Here is an 18,246-nt window from a genome sequence, read left to right on the forward strand (position 1 = left end):
TCCACACAAACCCCAGCTAACTACTTGCAGATGAAGAAACATCTTTCCATCCAAGGCAAATTTTAGAAAGCTCAGTGGAACCTCCTGCCAACCACATCACGTTTTTTTTTTCAGGCTGCGGAAACCTCGCCTATTTAGTTTTATTAAAAAAATTAACTAGAATGTGTATAATAAGTAATGACATTTTAATTATGCACAGTGTAACAATGATGAGCATTCACAAACACGCGGTTTCAATGGTGAGATGCTACTTGGAGAAGCTGGCTCCAGCCCTGGGGCGCCCCTCTCCGCATGCTACGGCTCAGGCACATGCGTTCTCCTTGGGTTTCGTCAACGCAACTCAAGACCCACATGCAAATCACATGCGCTCGTTCAAGACAAGTAGAGGAGCCAATTTCCAAGTTACATGCAAAAAATTAAGTTTCCAGAGACACAAAGGCAGACGTAAAAACCAGCATGCTAAGATCGGATGCACAAATGTGAACCAAGTTTCAGTCACCGAGCAAATCTTCAACACAGCAGTACCACATTCTAATAGCAAATAAATAGAAAATTAGTAAAATATTTGAAGGTATTTCGAGGGTACCATCTTCAATGAAAAGGATGAACTTTTTATTTGGTCTTTTTTTTTTCCCATTTATTCCAACATAACGGTTAAATAACTGTTATAAACCAAAACAAAGGATCGATTGACTCGAGATGCTTAAAATTTAAACCCAAATTACACAAACCTGCATTTTGTAACAAATGTTGATAAACGGGACACTAATATAAAGAAGTTGTTTTAATTATTCTTTAACAATGCATTATTTTTCAAACAGCACGGCTGCTTAAAGCCACTGCTAAGAAGTTCAGGAATATACCACATTCTCATGAGCTACGAATGGGAAGAGGGGCAGAAAAGGGAAGGTAACACAGTCACATAACAATAACCAAAATCCCTAACTGAAAAGAAGAAGATAGTTTTAGCCCAAATATTAATTCCGCTGCCTTTTCTTTCTTTTTTTTCCCCTCTCAAAACTGGAACATATTGATATATTTTGCAGATGATGCTTTATTATCTTTTTCAGCATATACTGGAAGGTCAGAGACTCTTTAAAATACAGCTGCTTAAAACGGCACTCTGCTTCAACCACCCCAGCACAAAGACCTCTGCTATCATTAAAGCAAACCCCAGACGTACATAGCATACAAATTCAACACATATTGTACAGCCAGAGCAGAAAACCCTTTTAACATTCAATGTCCAGTTTAACAACCACTGCTATTCTTCAAATATGCTTCCATTACTATTGATCACACTTGCAAAATTCATTAAAACTAGTCCCATTTAAGTCCGGCACTTACCACTACCTAGTCTTAGCAGCAGTACATCCTGGAGCCTCCTGTTCAAGTCTCTGAGCTCTTTCATTTCTGACACGAGTGCCCCATACTCCTTGAGCTTCTTTGCCTGTTGCACGAGCTGCCTCCGCGTCCTCTCCAGCTCCTGCTGAATGTGTCTCATTTCTTCTTGTTGCTGTTGGTAACTCCTCAGCAATTCTTCATAAAGAATCCGAGGAACTACAGCATCGTCCATATTGTTCATGCCTTCTGAAGTCTCCATAAAAACCTCCTCGGGGCTGGAAGTATTACTGAGACTCATTCCATTCTGTTTTTCAAGGCGGGCAACAACTGCTTCAATGCTTTTGTGTGTACCTTCGCTTTGTTTCCTCCCATCTTGTCTCTGCATGTTACAATAAAAAAAAAAAAAATCAATCAATTAGGGGAGCAGGAAGATGCAAGAAAAATTCAAATTCTACAGACTTGGCCACTGTCACTAGTCTTGTCTTCCAAAAAAAAGCAAGATAAAGTCTGCCTGCGAAAAATGTTTTGCCTAACAGATCCTGGTGGATACAGCTCATAGCTGTGGTGCTCGCGTAACTCTGCTAACGCACACACAAACTTCGCAGGCGGTCAGAGGCCTTCCCGTCTGCATTTGTGCAACACTTGCAGGCCGAGCGCACAGAGCTCACTCCATTCCGTGCAAAAAGATCATTAATTTCTTTTAAGGAAAAAAAAAAAAAGGATCTGGATCTCTCTTCCTTTGAAGTTTAGCCATTTAGATTCCCAACAGCAATTGATTTGCTGATAAGTAAGAGAATGAATCAACTGGGTGCTGTGTTTGTCACCTGTAACCACATCAGAGATGAAAGCGGCAAACCGCACAAAGCTGTTTTGTGAACACAGGGCTTGTCCTTCCCACGCTTCGGGAGACAAAACCTCCTGTGAGTGTTCCCCAGCACGCTCACCCCGCTGCCTGAGGCAACACTGCCAGACTGGAGACACAAAATACACCATCCAGCCTCAACTTCCCACTCAACTGATTCCTTCTCTATCAGCACTGCATTGCAGGGGCGTCATCCCTTGGAGCCCGCAGCAGCATCTGCACAACCCCTGCAAATTAAAGCACACCTCTTGCCTGCGGCCTGGAGAGCGCTATCGAAATGTGACAGCCTGGGGAAAAGTCACTAAGTTTGATTGGCCAAATCTGGAAAAAAGCATTTGAACTTCCAAGCAACTGCATGGAAAGCAAGCGCAGCTCATCAGTTAGAGACAAGAAGCTGACGCTATCAGTTCCCACACCACGATATCCATGAGCAAAGTGGCAGAAAATGAAGTTATTTGATGTTCTGCCTGCTCCACGCATGTTCAAAAAAAAGAGAAGAAAAGTGAAAAAAGAATGCTGGCCCACCAGAAAGAAACGTACTCGTATCATTCCTGCAGCTGCAAAACACATGAAGCCACAGAGGGATATTTTATTCTGAAGGCTGGCAGACTTTTAAAGAAATCATTTGATATAAAAAAAATAAATACATTTACATAGCAGGTTTCTGGCATCTGGACCTAAAAACGCAACGGAGGGCTCTAAGGGAGACACGCAGGCCCGTCAGTTTGGCTGCTCAGTCGCTGCTGCCGCAGGGGAGTCTCAGCGCACCCCCTCCAGCCCCAAGATCGTTCACAAGTGCCACCCAGAGCAGCTGCTCCACGTTCATGGAACCGGTGACTTTTAGAGCACCCTGGGCCAAAGTGGAAGAGCACTGTTCCAAAAACCTCAAATGGCAACTAAACTGTGTCGATGGTATAAACAGGAAAACGTCCAATTGCACAGAAATCAGGCTTTGAAAATGTGTCCCCCGCCCCCATCCACAATTTGACCCAATTTCACCAAACCGTTTGAAGGGGATCAAAAGCAGGTCTGGAATTCTTAAGCTATGACGCCCGTATATGCCCCAAGTACTTCCAAGAGAAAAGAAAGAAACAGAAAAGCAAAAAAGAATTACAAACAAGAGGAAAGACTTCAGTACCTTACTGTGTCTAAGCTCCACATCTTCTTCCCCATAATCTGTAACCTCCCCAGCTTCTTCTACGTGATTGAGAGACAGTTTGGGGATTTTAATTTTCTTCTGCATCACACTGTTCTCAAGGTCAGTTTTGTCCTCTAAAAGGTATATTGAAAATAAAATTTTGTTACATTAATCAGTGTTCTTACTTCCAAATACTACGTGACTTAGAAAAAAACCCCTCCCATCCTTCAGTCCCCTCATAATACTATATTTGAATTAATCCACGGCGTAACTCAACTGACGCCCACTGGCGATTCTAGAGATTCAACAGGCTGGCAAGCTGGCCAAACACAACAATAAATACTGTGAGTGAGCAAAAGTGTCAATGAGTAGCCTGTGCTATCGCTAAAATAAGAGTTGATGCTGTAAATAAACCAACTTCCTAAAAAACGTGTAGCGCTCTAAATGACGTTACCAATAGTATTTTCATATTCATAATCTGTTGCTGCGGTTCAAACTCTGTTTAGGTTTAGAGTGAAAACAAACTTGGGAATTCCCGCTCTGGTCAGAAAGCATCAGCTGTCAGCAGCACAGATCTGTGGGCACGCACGGCGAGGCGCAGGCCTGCAAAAGGTTGGTATGGACCAAATCTGAAATGGAATTACTATACGAACCCTGTTTCATTAGTTAATGGTACCAATCCTTTTGCTTTAGATATACAAACCCAACAAATGCTTATATTAAACTTTGAATTTCATTTAAAAAATGAAGTAAAATATGTTCAAATCCAGAATATTCTAACGTAACTCAAAATTAGGTACTTCAAGAGATTATTCTGCAAATAAGTTCGGAATATTTGAATGTTCCTGAAAAGGTATAAAGGGGAAAGGGTATCTATAGTAGAGTCTCCCTAAACGTGCCTGTGATGGGTAAAACTCCTGCGGAGCAGACAAGGTCTTAACAGATTCACCAGCTTGACTGATCCTTCAAGACACAGACGAGAAGCCACCCCAGCTCTGCAGGGCTGTACACCGAGCGCTTACGAGGAACAAAACATTGGGAATTGCCTTGTCCACCCGCAAACTGTATTTCACAAGGTGTCCCAGGAACGTTTGTGAAGGTGCCCATGAGGACGGCATTAGTGAGCGCTTAGTTGCATTGACTTTTGCTTTCTCAAATCAGCGTCTCTCCACAGGACCTCAAAACTGTTACTGTCGACAGTGTAGAAAAGGGAAACAAAGGTAAATCACTGCTTAATGAGGAGCAAGGCATTAATTAGAAATGAATTACACAGATGCAATCCATTTTGTTGCAAATAGAAATGGATCTCTTGTAGGCAAATGGTGATATTACAGCCCAAGGCTATGTAAAGAGAATAGGCACAGAACATGTAGAATAAGGCATCAGACAACCTGAAATGAAATGCAGATGGTAGCAATAAATACTAAGACAGATGCAAAAAGAAACAGATAAACAATAAAAAACCAGCTAGGCTTATTTTAGATCATGGTCCATTCCCCAGAGCATCACGAATGCTTAGCCCGGTAAAACAAAAGGCAATCCAACTGTTTCAGTTTCGAAAAATAAGCCCCTACGTTTTCATTTATCTGGAAAATGTGGGTTCATCAGAAAAGTGAGATAACCCAATTCTGCTGCCAGAGTGCGAAGAAGAAAATAAGAGAGCCCGTCTTCAAAAAAATACAGTTCCAGACTAAAGGACAGACTGATGGTATTGCTGTATTCTTGGAAGGACAAAAATTTAAGAATAAATCAATCCATATTGAACGAAAAGCAGAACCCACAACTTTTTCTGAGTGTCCTGGTGGACAGCAGGGTGACCATGAGCCAGCACTGGGCCCTTGTGGCCAGGAAGGCCAATGGTACCTGGGGTATATTACAAGGGGGGTGGTCAGTAGATCGAGAGAGGTTCTCCTGCCCCTCTACTCCGTCCTGGGGAGACCCCATCTGGAATACTGAGTCTAGTTCTGGGCCCCTCAGTTCCAGCAGGACAGGGAACTGCTGGAGAGAGTCCAGCGTAGGGCAACAAAGGTGATTAAGGGAGTGGAGCATCTCCCTTACGAAAAAAGGCTGAGGGAGCTGGGGCTCTTTAGTTTGGAGAAGAGGACACTGAGGGGTGACCTTATTAATGTTTATAAATATCTAAAGGGTGAGTGCCATGAGGATGGAGCCAGGCTCTTCTTGGTGACAAACAATGATAGGACAAGGGGTAATGGGATCAAGCTGGAACACAATAGGTTCCACTTAAATTTGAGAAGAAACTTGTTGGGAGTGAGGGTCGCAGAGCCTGGCCCAGGCTGCCCAGGGGGTTGTGGAGTCTCCTTCTCCGCAGACATTCCAACCCGCCTGGACATGTTCCTGTGCAACCTCACCTGGGTGTTCCTGCTCCAGCAGGGGGATTGGACTGGATGATCTTTTGAGGTCCCTTCCAATCCCAAACATACTGTAATATTGTCATATATATTGTGGGGTACGGGATAGACTGAGGAACGCTTTGCTAAAGTACGTTCTCAGCATTCCTCAGAGGACGAGCAGCATAGCACGCTGCAGAGCCGGCTCCTCTACATCCCTTTGCGGCTTCACCCACCGCAGAAGCGCAGCCCAACTCCTGCCCCTAAAGAACGCAGATCAGTATCCACGCTCTGCAACAACCTGGAAACAGCCCCCGGCGTCCTGCCCGGGGAAACACGGGTGGCGAACCCCCCTGGAAGGGTCACGGAGGAGCAGGCGCCTGTGCACATGGCATGGGCAGTCAGCACATGCTTTCCAATGGACAGAACAAACTAGACATCAAAACTATTTGGAAGAACAGAAATATTGATCTTTGATTTTGGCTTTTCAAGTCAATTTAAAAAGGTTAAGAAGACTGAACAACATAAATGAAAGAAAGTACTTAGTTTGAGGTGAAAGAAAACAATGCAAATCATCTGAATTCTTCATTGTCTCCACTCTCCTCGCAGTTTCTCAGTTTGCCTATGAAATTCATGTTCACAAATCTTCACTGCTCAGCTGAAGTTCAATGTTTGTTTATGCACCTCCTTACAGATGCTCAGTTTGTACCTTACTGGTGTGTAACTATCAATATAGTCCTCTCTCATCTTTGACAAAGCTCTTCATTTGACATTATTTTTATCCTGTAAATGAATCAGTAAGTTCAAGAATTAAACTCTTTTCTCCCCACAGAAAATGTGAAGAAACAGAGGTGAAAATGAGTTTATATAAGCTAAAGCTCAGGAACTTTTAATTTAGTCAATGAGCAAATAATTTTATGTTCCTTTGCCTTCCAGCAACAATACATATAGTATTTTCCTCCATATTCTCTGGTCTTTGTAGGCCTATTTATACCTAGCACAATTCATCCAGTGTGTTGGATATGAAAAGGCCTTTTGTTTTAATTTTATTATTTATTTTTAAGTGCATTTCCAGCCTCTGTGGGCTTCTGCATTAGCTGCAGATAGAGCCAGAAAAACCTCATTCCGAATTTGAGGCTGATGCTGGAGCGCTGGCTCTTGTTCTGTAAATATTAATGGAATTTAGGAAGGAGAGGGAGGGAGAGAGAGGAGAGCAGGGGAGGGGGAGCAGAAGCACCAATGTGCATTTCAAGCAGTTCTCCTTAGGATTCTGTGTCTGTTGTTGCGCCAGCCTACAAGAAACAGGTATAAAAAAAAGAATCCATCAAAGAGCAAAACACATGGTTTGGAGCCAGAAGAAAACCAGGATATGAAGCAAACGGCTGGACAAGCTGCAATTCAGCGCCTGAAGCTACAGAAGAGTGAAGGGCAGCCCGAGAAGGGTGCCTCAGAGCCTCATTTTGTAATAACCCAAATAATTTGTCTGAGACTTTGCCCCCAGTCATTTCAAGCTTGCTACAAGTTCAAAACCGCACCTTCCCTCAGGTGGCCCCTATCAGATCGTCATAGATTTGTGGCCATTGTTTTTCCTATATATGGAATAAGTAGTTCAGTGGTACTAAATACTGAGAACTAGCACTTAACACACCTAATTAGGTGCTTCTAACAAAACGTGTGACGTAGAGGCACAATACAAGAATGGACAGTACTGATTCTCTCTGTTCTTTAAGAAGGGATGTTCTGGAAGACACATGCAAATTAGGAAAAATTGCTTTTGTGCATAGTAGCCATAATACCAGACAGAGAACATGGTATAGTGCGATGTGATATATAGAATAAAGCATGCTGGGGAAACTGTTCTCCAGGAAAAGGCCAGATTTAGAGAGAGCTTGTCAGTCAACTGCCCCAGGTACTGAAGTACGGGGCGCAAGAGCCAGCACACCCGGGGGCAGCTCTCCCCATCCCGCCGCCTGCAAAGGAAACGAACCACTGGGCCATTTCAGGGGGGCTGGGAACACATCTGGCCTCAGCTGTGCTGGAAGAAGGAGAAGCCAAACAAGCATTAGAGAATCTGTATCAACTAGCCAAGGATAAGATGTTTGGGGAATGTTTTCTTCGGTTGGGCCTTTGTTTCAGTGTCACCATCAGCGCATCCAGGCCAAAAAGCTTCAAGTCTAGAGTGGCAGGGAAACGGGGCAGACCAAGAGACTCAACAGGGCGGTTAAATTCGGGTAGAAATATGTTAGCGCTCTAAAACTGAACACTCTGTCACGGGATGTAGAACAGAACTATAGGAATCTCAAAGTCTCCTTAAAACATTCCTTACTTTCTAATTTAGAAGTAGGGATTGAACAAACTAATCCCTTCAAAAAAACCAGTTCAAATGCTAATTTTTTTCCACCTTTGGAGTAGAAGCTGGAACAAAGAGGAAAAGAGAGCTCTGCGCTCCAAATGGATGAGGGATGGCAGGTTTGGGATGGGTCCAAAGAAGGGGCTTGGCAATGCTATAAATCTTACAGTAATAAAACCAAAGAACCTTGAGCAAAATTCATCCTTCCACTAAGCCTTCAAAAAAATTCCACCCCTTGTGAAAAACGATATACTGACAGATGAAAAAATAGACCATCACCCTTCCTATTTCCAGGCATATATCCAACACATATGGACAACACCTGTACAAGATTCCCCGCTCCCTGCCGCACTGAATCGCTTTGCTACTGATTTAACCAGGTTGCTTCTACAGAGCAGGTAACGTCACCTGCCCTGGCACGTTGTGCCTCAGTTACGGCTCCTAAAGTAAAAGAGACTTAAAAACTGAAGCAAAAATCCCACAAGCAAAGGTATACTTGGCGCCTCAAAGCAAATACACACACCAAGCACAAAAAGGCAGGGATTTCTAAGTGCCACTTAAACACAAATCAACAATAATCAATATTGCTGTGACTGAGAAGGCAAACAGCATGATAGTAGGAAAAAAAAGCCACCTAGTTGATTTGAAACTGGGAAAAAGGAATTATAAACTACTCTCTTCACTAATTTAATGCAAACATTAAAGGAGGACTTTAGTAGGAAGAACAGATTTCAGAAAATATAATGATCCTGCAGGCTCAGAAGATAGAACGGATACAGCAGTACAGTGAGGTGAAGCCCAGCACCACAGAACAAACTAAGCAACAAAGAGATGAAGTGGAGCAACAAGGATGAAGAACAGCAACAAAGCAGATGAGCTGTAATAGGCAAGACTTTGGGCTGGAAATGGCAGAAAAGACTCTAAAAATCAAGAGAAATGGACAAAAATGGTAAGAAGATATGTTGGGCCATCCTAGAGATTTCTGCTAAGGATGGCAGAAAGGGAAGCTGACAACAAATTAAAGTAAAAAAAAAGTGACGAATAAAAAGGTAGAACTCATCCGGGCCAGCATCGCTCCCAGACATTTCACAACTAAAGAGTCCTGCAGCACTTCTCCAAAAAGAGAACGTGACAATAACACTCAAACAAGTGACTAGAAGTATGTCTTGAGAGCAAAAAGAACAGCAAGCAAAGAAGGCAGAGGAGAACAACATATCATGTAACACTGTGACAGGCAGGGCAGTAAGTACGGGAAGGTGAAGACGTGTTCTTGAGGAACCGGCCAAAAAAGGCCGTTAAATCTTGTGAAGTGAATTTCAATTAAGCGTAAAGAATAGGAAAGAGAGTGAAAATAATTCTTAATCAAATTGGGAAAAGGCAAGACAGAAAGGTCTTAAAACTACCGCTTGACAGGTTTAGAGATGATGGGCAAGAAGGATGATGTGACAGAAGCTCAAATCAAGAGTTGTGTCATACAAGGGCTCTGAAGAAGAAAGACTGAGGAGTCAACCTCCTACAAAAGCAGAGGACAGATCATAGAAACGACTTGACCTCCTAAGTTCTGTCTTAAGTCCTACATCAAGACTGGCTCTCCCACATTCATATTCAACACAATAATACAAGGAAATTCAGCGAGCACGGACCTGCTGCCGCTGTCAAAAAAGCCAGCCGCTGAAGCAATATGGCGAGGCCTGAAAGCAGGCTTTTTCTCGACTCGAAAGTTAATACAACTTCAAACAATAATGAACCAAAACCAACACGGCTCAAAACTAATACAGCTACAAATAACTGTTATTCTTTTTTTTCTTTGTCAGCAAAATCCTCATTTAACGTTCAGTGGTATTAGAAGAGGACTTGGCTGCCGGAGAAACGGCCGGAGCTGAGTGATCCCGTAAAGACAGGACGTCACGCTGAGAACCAGGCAACCATGCTCTTCACAAGCCTGAGTACAGTTTTAATCCTGGATCCAATATTGACTTAAACAGTGACCCTGACTAACTCAACCTTTCCATCTTCCTGGCTGCATCTTCCCCACTGAAGCATTGTGCAGATTTGTTAATATTTGTACAGTACTCTGGACATGTCTAACACAAAGGGCTATAGCTATTATGGAACAACTCCCCTAAACCTTTCTGAAACAAATACAATCATTCAATATTACCATCAAATTAAAAAGAAGAAACGCTGAAAACAAGACCAATGCTAAAACGCTAGCCTTTACACCTTTCCTCAGGACCTACATATGAGACTCAACTACGGGAATTATTTCTTAAATGTTTGAACATGATAAATATTTTAAAAAAACCCTACATTAAAAGCTATTTCTTTCCTTAAAAGTTCAAAAGTTCATTTAAAGAGATAATCAATCTCAATGACAGCTACAATTTGTCAATCCGGCTGCCCTGACCATTCAGTCTGTGTCGTGCTCTAAACTCATACTAGGACCAAGCCCTGACTGATTTCCTTATGGCAAAGGGCATCAAGGCCCGGCGGGGTCCCCAGCAGCAGCCTGCGGGGAGCGGCCCCAACCCCCACAGCTCGGTCTGCCCGGGAACGGGCTTGCTATGCAAACACTGCGCAGGATTTATGCATTCGTTTTAGGTGACGTGCAAAAATGACAATATGGTTCAGCCTCTACTATTTTTAAAGGGTTTCTTTTAAAAAAGCAAATAATTGAGTGACTGGCACTTAGGCAATCCACTGGAAAAAATGTTTTGCTGTTAAATCATCAAAACGCAAACATTAACTTACATTTTTTTCTCCTTTTCACTCCTCTGCAAATTTTAGCATATTTTAATTAGCAAGTGTTAGTTACCATAGCTACCATAACCATACTATCTTTGAAGCCTATTTTATTAAAATCCTGAAATTCATACTTCTACAGTATCGCAGTTAAGCTTATACAACATTTACAAGCATAACTGGTGTTATGTGGTACAACATATGTATACCAAGACCAAAAGAAATAACAACAGTGTAGGTCACCCTTATGTCTTCATCTCATAAAAATAAAGAAGTGACTAATAAGTGACTTCTGACTATTAGCGTGAAGCAAAAAGCAAACGTGACTGAGGAACAAGCAGGTCAGTTGAGAAGAGTCTAAGACCAAAAACAGAAAGATATTTCTTTCTAGAATACACACTGTGATACAGGGAAAGAGAAAAATAAATATAAGGGTAAAATCTTTTTGCACAGATGAATCACAGCCTTTAAAATTCCTTTTTAGTGGCACTTTATCCTGCTGGTGACATATAACCATCACCACTATCATCATGGTTGCTCCAAGACCCTACTTACCAGCTACAGTTTTAAAAGCTCCAAATTTTTGTTGCTGCTGCCACTGAAGCTTTGTGAAATGTGCCATATTAGAACGCCAATGCAGAACAAACCAAAATGACAAAAATGGGCTGATTCCAATGGGATGAAGTTCAACAAGGCCAAGTGCTGGGTGCTGCACTTTGGTCACAACAACCCCCTGCAGCGCCCCAGGCTGGGCACAGAGTGGCTGGAGAGCAGCCAGGCAGAAAGGGACCTGGAGGTGCTAATCAACAGGAAGCTCAACATGAGCAATCACTGTGCCCAGGTGGCCAAGAAGGCCAATGGTGTCCTGTCCTGTATCAAAAATAGCGTGGTCAGCAGGCCAAGGGCAGTGATCCTTCCCCTGTGCTCTGCACTGGGGAGGCCACACCTGGAGTATTGTGTTCAGTTCTGGGCCCCTCAGCTCAGGAAAGAGATTGAAGTGCTGGAGCGGGTCCAGAGAAGAGCAACAAGACTGGGGAAGGGACTTGAACACAAGCCCTATGGGGAGAGGCTGAGGGAGCTGGGCTTGTTTAGTCTGGAGAAGAGGAGGCTTAGAGGTGAGCTCAGCACTCTCTAGAACTACCTGAAGGGCAGTTCTAGCCAGGTGGGGATTGGTCTCTTCTCCCAGGCATCAGCAATAGGACAAGGGGCCATGGGCTTCAACTCTGCCAGGGGAAATTTAGGCTGGATATTAGGAAGAAATTCTTTACGGAGAGAGTGGTCAGGCATTGGAATGGCTGCCCAGGGAGGTGCTGGACTTGCCGTCCCTGGAGGTTTTTAAAGTGAGGTTGGACATGGCACTTAGCGCCATGATCTAGTAAACAGACTAGAGTTGGACCAAGGGTTGGACTCTATGATCTCTGAGGTCTTTTCCAACCCAGTCCATCCTGTGATTCTGTGAAAAAAACCCACAATTGTGCCTCTGTGTATCTCAGATATGCTCCTAGAGTAGAAATTAGAAAAAAGGGAAAAAGACCTCCTCCCTTCATCTTCAAAGAGTTAAACCAGAAATGGCCCAAACAGAAAGAGTGTGAAATTCAGCTCTAAACGTTCTTTATGAATATTGCTACATTTGTATCCCAGACTGTACTTAAGAGTGCGATGGAGTTACTCTGTTACACAAAATTATTTGGTGAACCTCTGCGTACAGCCGCATCTTCCAGCTGGTGGGAAGGTAACCCAGCAGCAGGCGCTGCCCATCAGGCCACGCGCCGCAGACACCACGGCACAAAGTCCTTGGGTTTGTTGGTTTTGGTTGGTTGGTTGGTTTGGGGTTGGATTTTTGTTGTTGTGGTTGTTTGTGGGGTTTTTTTTGTTTGTTTTGGGGATTTTGTTTGTTTGCTTTTAAACACACGCGGTTACTTGAGCGCTGCACCAGGTGCTGAGCTCCCTTGCAGTGCCCGCAGAGCGCCCTTTGCATGGCAAGCACAGCACACAGGTGATGCAGAGCTGGACTTGCTGCCCAAAGGCAACGACACGCAATACCATCCACAGGTACTCCAGAAAATAGCCCAACAGCCTCAGCCTGCAGCGTCCGGACTCAGGGCAGCACTCAGGGTCACCCAAAAAGCAGTTGCAAGTGTTCTGATATTTTTTCCTGGTGCTGTTTCTCCCCAGGTCCCTGTCACACACCATAGGAGCTGCATATCACCACGACGGATAGACCTAGAGCTTTCTAGGAACAAAGAGTTAGCAAATGCTGGCCCCATCACAATAGTTCATTCTACAGGCTGGGAACAGAAACGTGACACATGGCCCATGTATTAACGTAGGATGGAGCAGGGGTGCAGAGAGGCCGGAGCTGTGACCTGCTCTACCTGCTCCAACTCCCCATCCTGGCTGAATAGCACAAGGAATTGAAAAAAAACAAATAAAAGGCAAAAAAACCCTACAATTGTGCCTTTGTGTATCTCAGATATGCTCCTTCGTATCTCAAATATGCTCCTACAAATGTGCTCTACCTGCTCCAACTCCCCAAGCTGCCAGAATAGCACAAGGAATTGAAAAAAAGCATGAAGAAGCACAAGACAACAGAAACACCACTAGAAGCTTTATGTTAATGTTACACATCAAGACTGCTTCTTGACCTAAATTTTGTATATGCTTGATATCATCTAAGACCTCATCTTGTACGTTCTCACCTATTCCAGCACTTGACAAAGGGTCTCTCCTCCCTCAGTTATCCACAGCAAAGGCTGCTGCAGCTTTTGAGCCTGTATCCACCCTCAACCTTATGCAAAATTCAGTCACAGAACCATTGCATTTAAAGTTGTTCTGAGATTTTACATCTTTCTGAAATACGCAGCAAATTACCTCACTGTGAGCTGTACAGATTGAAAAAATCGCCTCACCTACTTCAATAAGTGGAGCATAACATCGGATAAAGGGGCAAGAAATAATACAGATGCACACAGGTATTAACACGTCTGCCGTGGCAGCTGGGGAATTGCTGTGAGAATCTGATGGAGATGCACTGGTTACAATCGCGTGGGTGGCAAATGTTGAGGGCAGCAGTTAGAACAATTATTTACTGTAGTCAGGAAAGAAGATAGTCACTATTAACTTGTTAACAAACGTCGCCTGAAGCAGCGAACTTTAAAAAGCCCCTGAACCTCAGTTCATCCCACCTGCTACTCATAACTTTGCCAAGCAAGAAAAGGCTCCAACAAGGTCACCTAAGGATCACGCCAGCTCCTATAAGGTGCATATACTATAGACAAAATTCTGCTCCTGACTATACTGGACAAGTATGAAAAAGTTGCAGGTGGCACACATATTTCAAGAAGAGGAACCAGAAAAACAGCTTTTTGGTATTTTGAGGAGAGGACAAAAGAGAAGGAAAAAGGAAAGGTGTGGATGATCAAAAAGACAGACTTAAACTCTTCCACAAAAGCTGCCTAGTATTCTTGTATTCTCAACAAGATAGACCAGTTAAAATATCACCTCAAAAAACCACTATTCAGTGAAACTCTAGCCTGCTGAGCTGTATTTTCAATTCAAGAGGTATACTAAATTATTCCTTTACTATTACATGACATCAGTTGCCTGTTAACCAAATGTTGAACTTGTTAGGGCACAAGACATTTATTTCAATATGCCTTCTGTGGTCCAAAGAACTGTCTTAGTGCGGGGTTAACCATTCTGCTCTGAGCCCTGCTCTTGGGCTCGCTTCTGAACAAGCAGAAGCTTCCCAGACCAACACGTACCACCAGTATCACCAGCTCCCAATCACACGCACATAGACACAACGTAAAGCGTACAGCTTCTCAGAGTCCGTCTATCACTTCGCTGTAATACTGTTACATATAACTTCTTCCTGAAGTATTCAACCTAAGATAGCGTTTATCTCTTCACCATACCAACTCTCATCACAACTACTTGATGCTCTGAGCATTCCCACCACACTTCCATCCTTTTTTTTCCCTCCCTTTTAAACTGGGGATACCTTTACAGCAGTGCCCTCTCCTCTGCAGCAACAATGATACCCCACACAAGCACACAGGCTTCCAACCACAAAGGATCAAGGAAACTGCTTCTAGACTCTCTCAAATGAGGACAATTGTTTCATGAACTCTTTACATAACCAATGCTCCGACCAAACTTTGTACTATGGGTATGAACAAGCACTTATCCCTGCATGAACTCCTGCTTTACAAAGGTTGAACTTTGAAAAGTATCTACATTTCTTTAAACATAAAAAGAAAGGAAAACTCTTGACAAAGGAAAAAAAATCATGACTCTAATATGAATCTCCTACCTGTGTTCTTCCTCTACTCCTTTTTTTTCAGGTCAATAGAAAGGAAAACCAAGAGGATTTGTTTCCCAGACTATGATTAACTCTTATTTACATGGACACTGTTTGACCATGAAAATACATACAGATTTGCTTACTTGAGCAGCCTTGTTAAATCAATGTAAGAAAACTGGGCACCATTCAAACTGCAAAAGAGTCCTGTGCAGGCTCCGAAAAATGACACCTTCCTCCTTTATTCTTTTTTTGGTTTTTGTCTGTTCAATTTAATACCTGCACCATGTCTCTGATCCTGAAGCCTGTTTCTAACGGGGAATCCTTGGACCACAGCAGTAAATCTTTAAAGTCACTGATGTACTAATTTGTGCAGGTAAGGGTTCCTTTCAAAAATTCAAAATCAACGATGTATATTTTACATATAAAAGCAACCTCATATGCATTATTTACTACTAAGGTAGGCTGGAATCCTTTAGAATGAAAAGTTCTATAAAAGTATGTGAAACATTACTGCAGACTTGTAAAATTATTTCTTTAACGAAATAAAGAGTTTGGCCAACCTCAGACTTGTCATGTTTGCCATAGGAAGTTGTCATCATCTGCAAAAACAGAGTTGGTCACTATAAACTGAAAATTGTGTTGTCTTCACATAAGATCAACTGTTCTTCCCAAGGCTTTTAACTATAATAAAAAACCCCAGCAATATTAAAATTTTTTGGGGAAAATTGCAACTTTAAACATAAATAACCCTTTGTATACAACATATGGTTAATTCAATTATGGTATTCTTACACAGTGCAGAGTGGAAAGAAGCACAGAAGTACGGATTCATTTGGTGTTCAGGCGAGAAGTTTCCCAAGCACATAAACTACAGATCTAGTCAGATATACTGAGATGTGACAGATGTAATAAAGATAACTGTATGTTTCTTTGTGTTCCTGGCTCAGCAGGAGAATTTCCTGCAGAAATCAAAATCTCTGGGGAGCAATTAGTGCAAATCACTAATGCAGGTAACAAGTCTTGTTCTCTGGAGGAAACAGTATATATTGGTTTATTCTGGTTCAAGAGAGATAAAACAAAGGGAAAGTGTACAGAGAGCACTTCTCCTAGGTATGTATAGGCACTGCCTGGAACAAGAGACATGACCAAGTAGGTGCTGGAAAACTGATGCAAGCTGGTAGGCTCAACATGTGAGCAAAATGCCTTTTACTGAATATTTTCCTGCAACACTTCCGCTGTGTTGAGATGAACGTGAGGAACAGAAAGGTCACCGCTTCTGCAGTTCCCCACTGAGAAAGAGGAAGGTGAAGTCCAGTTGGGATGCCTTTGAGAAGAGGCCAAGCAAACCCTGAACGCCCACACCGCTGTCTCCCATGGATGTGATGGGTAACTTGCAAGAAATACTACATATACCAATTCTCCTCTGTGACAGACAAGGACGGAGAACACACGGGCTGGCACAGGACAACAAAAACTTAGCAGGACAATGCACTCCTCTGGTAGGCTACCTTATCAGTTCTCCTGAACTCCTGGACTTCCAAATATTCAGAAATTGCTAAAGCTTTACAGGGAAATGACATACATGTTGGCCTGTTTCTTGTTCTTTCCAGGCATCCATATGTGGCCACTACTGGAAACAGGATAATGGTAAAAGTCGCTGTCTGAGTCAGGGACCAAATGGACCACAGCCAGGCTGAACTGCTTCAGCAACTGTTATTTTCAAAAATAAAAATAAATTTTAAAAATACTAGTTTTATATGACTCTAACACCAAGTTGCTCTGTTAAAAGGTGAGAACCAGCGTTGCCTTCTCAGAACTCAGTACCAGACAGCAGAGGTTTTTCAGCCCATTCCATATTTGGGGAAACAGATGTAACCAGTGTTTCTCTTCAACTGGAAAAGTCAGGTCAGAACCCAACGTCCACACTGCTGCCCAGATCGACACTTCAAACGGTCGTTGCAGTCTTTCGACAGCCTATTGGGCAAGTCCACGCTAACCGGTAATTTGTTACAAACAACATCAAACTTCCCTTCTGTGTCAGTTCTGACTATGGCAGCATGTTTCCTATGGCTGCAAGGGAACTACAGACAGCCCTCAAGGCAACGTGCTGCCAAACAGTTGAGGGCACACGTAGCGCAAGGGCTTAACCTATTTAAATGGCCAAAATATAGGTTTATGTCTTGGTATACACCTTAATTGGTCCTCTTAGCTGGAGAGGCATTTGTTAAGTTAAACATGAAACAAACCAAATGTAGCAAGACCAAGCTTAACAAGCGTAGCATCTAAAGGTCTGGTTCCACTATTGCCTTCCAATCTGTGAAGTCACTTAAACTAACAAAGTGGATATAAAACAGCACCTCTCTAATTTGGCAACAGGCCGCCAAACTGCGAAGGTATATAAATGACTCCATGCACTATAAATGCCGTGTATGAAAACATCAACTTTTTTTCTTTTTTGGCAAGTTTCTGATGTCCGCGCCGCTGCGGAGCGATGGGCACTATAAGGGCTCGGGGTGATTTTGGAAGAGAGTTGAGGCAGGAGCGCGGTGCTGCCCGGCCGGGCCCTGCAGCCCCTCAGCCACCCCATGGGACCCTCACACCCCCAGCCACCCCGTGGGGCGCCCACCGCCCCAGCCCCCCCGGGCCCGCCCAGGCCCCGCGGAGCGGCGGGAGGGATGGGAGCCGCCCCCCCCCCAGCCATGGCGACCCCGGTCCCGCCGCCTCCCCGCAGCCCCCGGCTCTGAGCATGTGTCGGTGCGAAGCCGCCCCCTCCTCTCCCCCCCTCAGCGGGGAGGGGGCGGCATTTGGGGCTTCCCCCGGCCCGCCCCCCCCGCCCGGCCCGCCCTCACCTGCCAGCGCCAGGATCTGGGCCTTGTGCAGCAGCAGGCGGTCGCCCCACTCGCCGGGGCTCTCGTCGTCCTCCTCCGCCTCCTCGGGGTTGCGGTACACCGTGTACACCTTCTGGTTGTCGAAGTCGAGCCGGGACGTGGGGCTGAAGTCCCGCACGCAGGAGACGGGCAGCGCGTAGCAGACGTTGTCCTCCAGGAACCGCACAAAGGCGTACATGGTGCGGCGGGCGGGGCGGCCGCGGCCCCGCGCTGTTATTGTTCCTCACAATCCGCCCTCTGCGCTCGGCTGAGCTCGCCTGGCCGCGCC

General features: G+C 44.0%; 1 protein-coding gene across 2 annotated transcripts in view; it reads right to left on the bottom strand.

Annotated features, from left to right (window-relative positions):
* Window positions 1–18,246, bottom strand: part of BEND5 (BEN domain containing 5) — a gene marked incomplete at both ends in the record, with an annotated part of 551,257 nt that overhangs the window by 12,999 nt on the left and 520,012 nt on the right. Inside the window, 3 exons of one of the 2 annotated variants that reach the window (XM_080348557.1) lie at window positions 1,348–1,723; window positions 3,345–3,478; window positions 17,940–18,156. In XM_080348557.1, the coding sequence (XP_080204683.1) occupies window positions 1,348–1,723; window positions 3,345–3,478; window positions 17,940–18,156 (727 nt within the window). Of the gene's footprint in view, window positions 1–1,347; window positions 1,724–3,344; window positions 3,479–17,939; window positions 18,157–18,246 lie in introns of those variants that run through there. The other variant, XM_080348556.1, reaches the window with a different exon arrangement.

The sequence above is a fragment of the Nesoenas mayeri genome, assembly GCF_963082525.1.
Source record: "Nesoenas mayeri genome assembly, chromosome: 8".
Classification (NCBI taxonomy): domain Eukaryota; kingdom Metazoa; phylum Chordata; class Aves; order Columbiformes; family Columbidae; genus Nesoenas; species Nesoenas mayeri.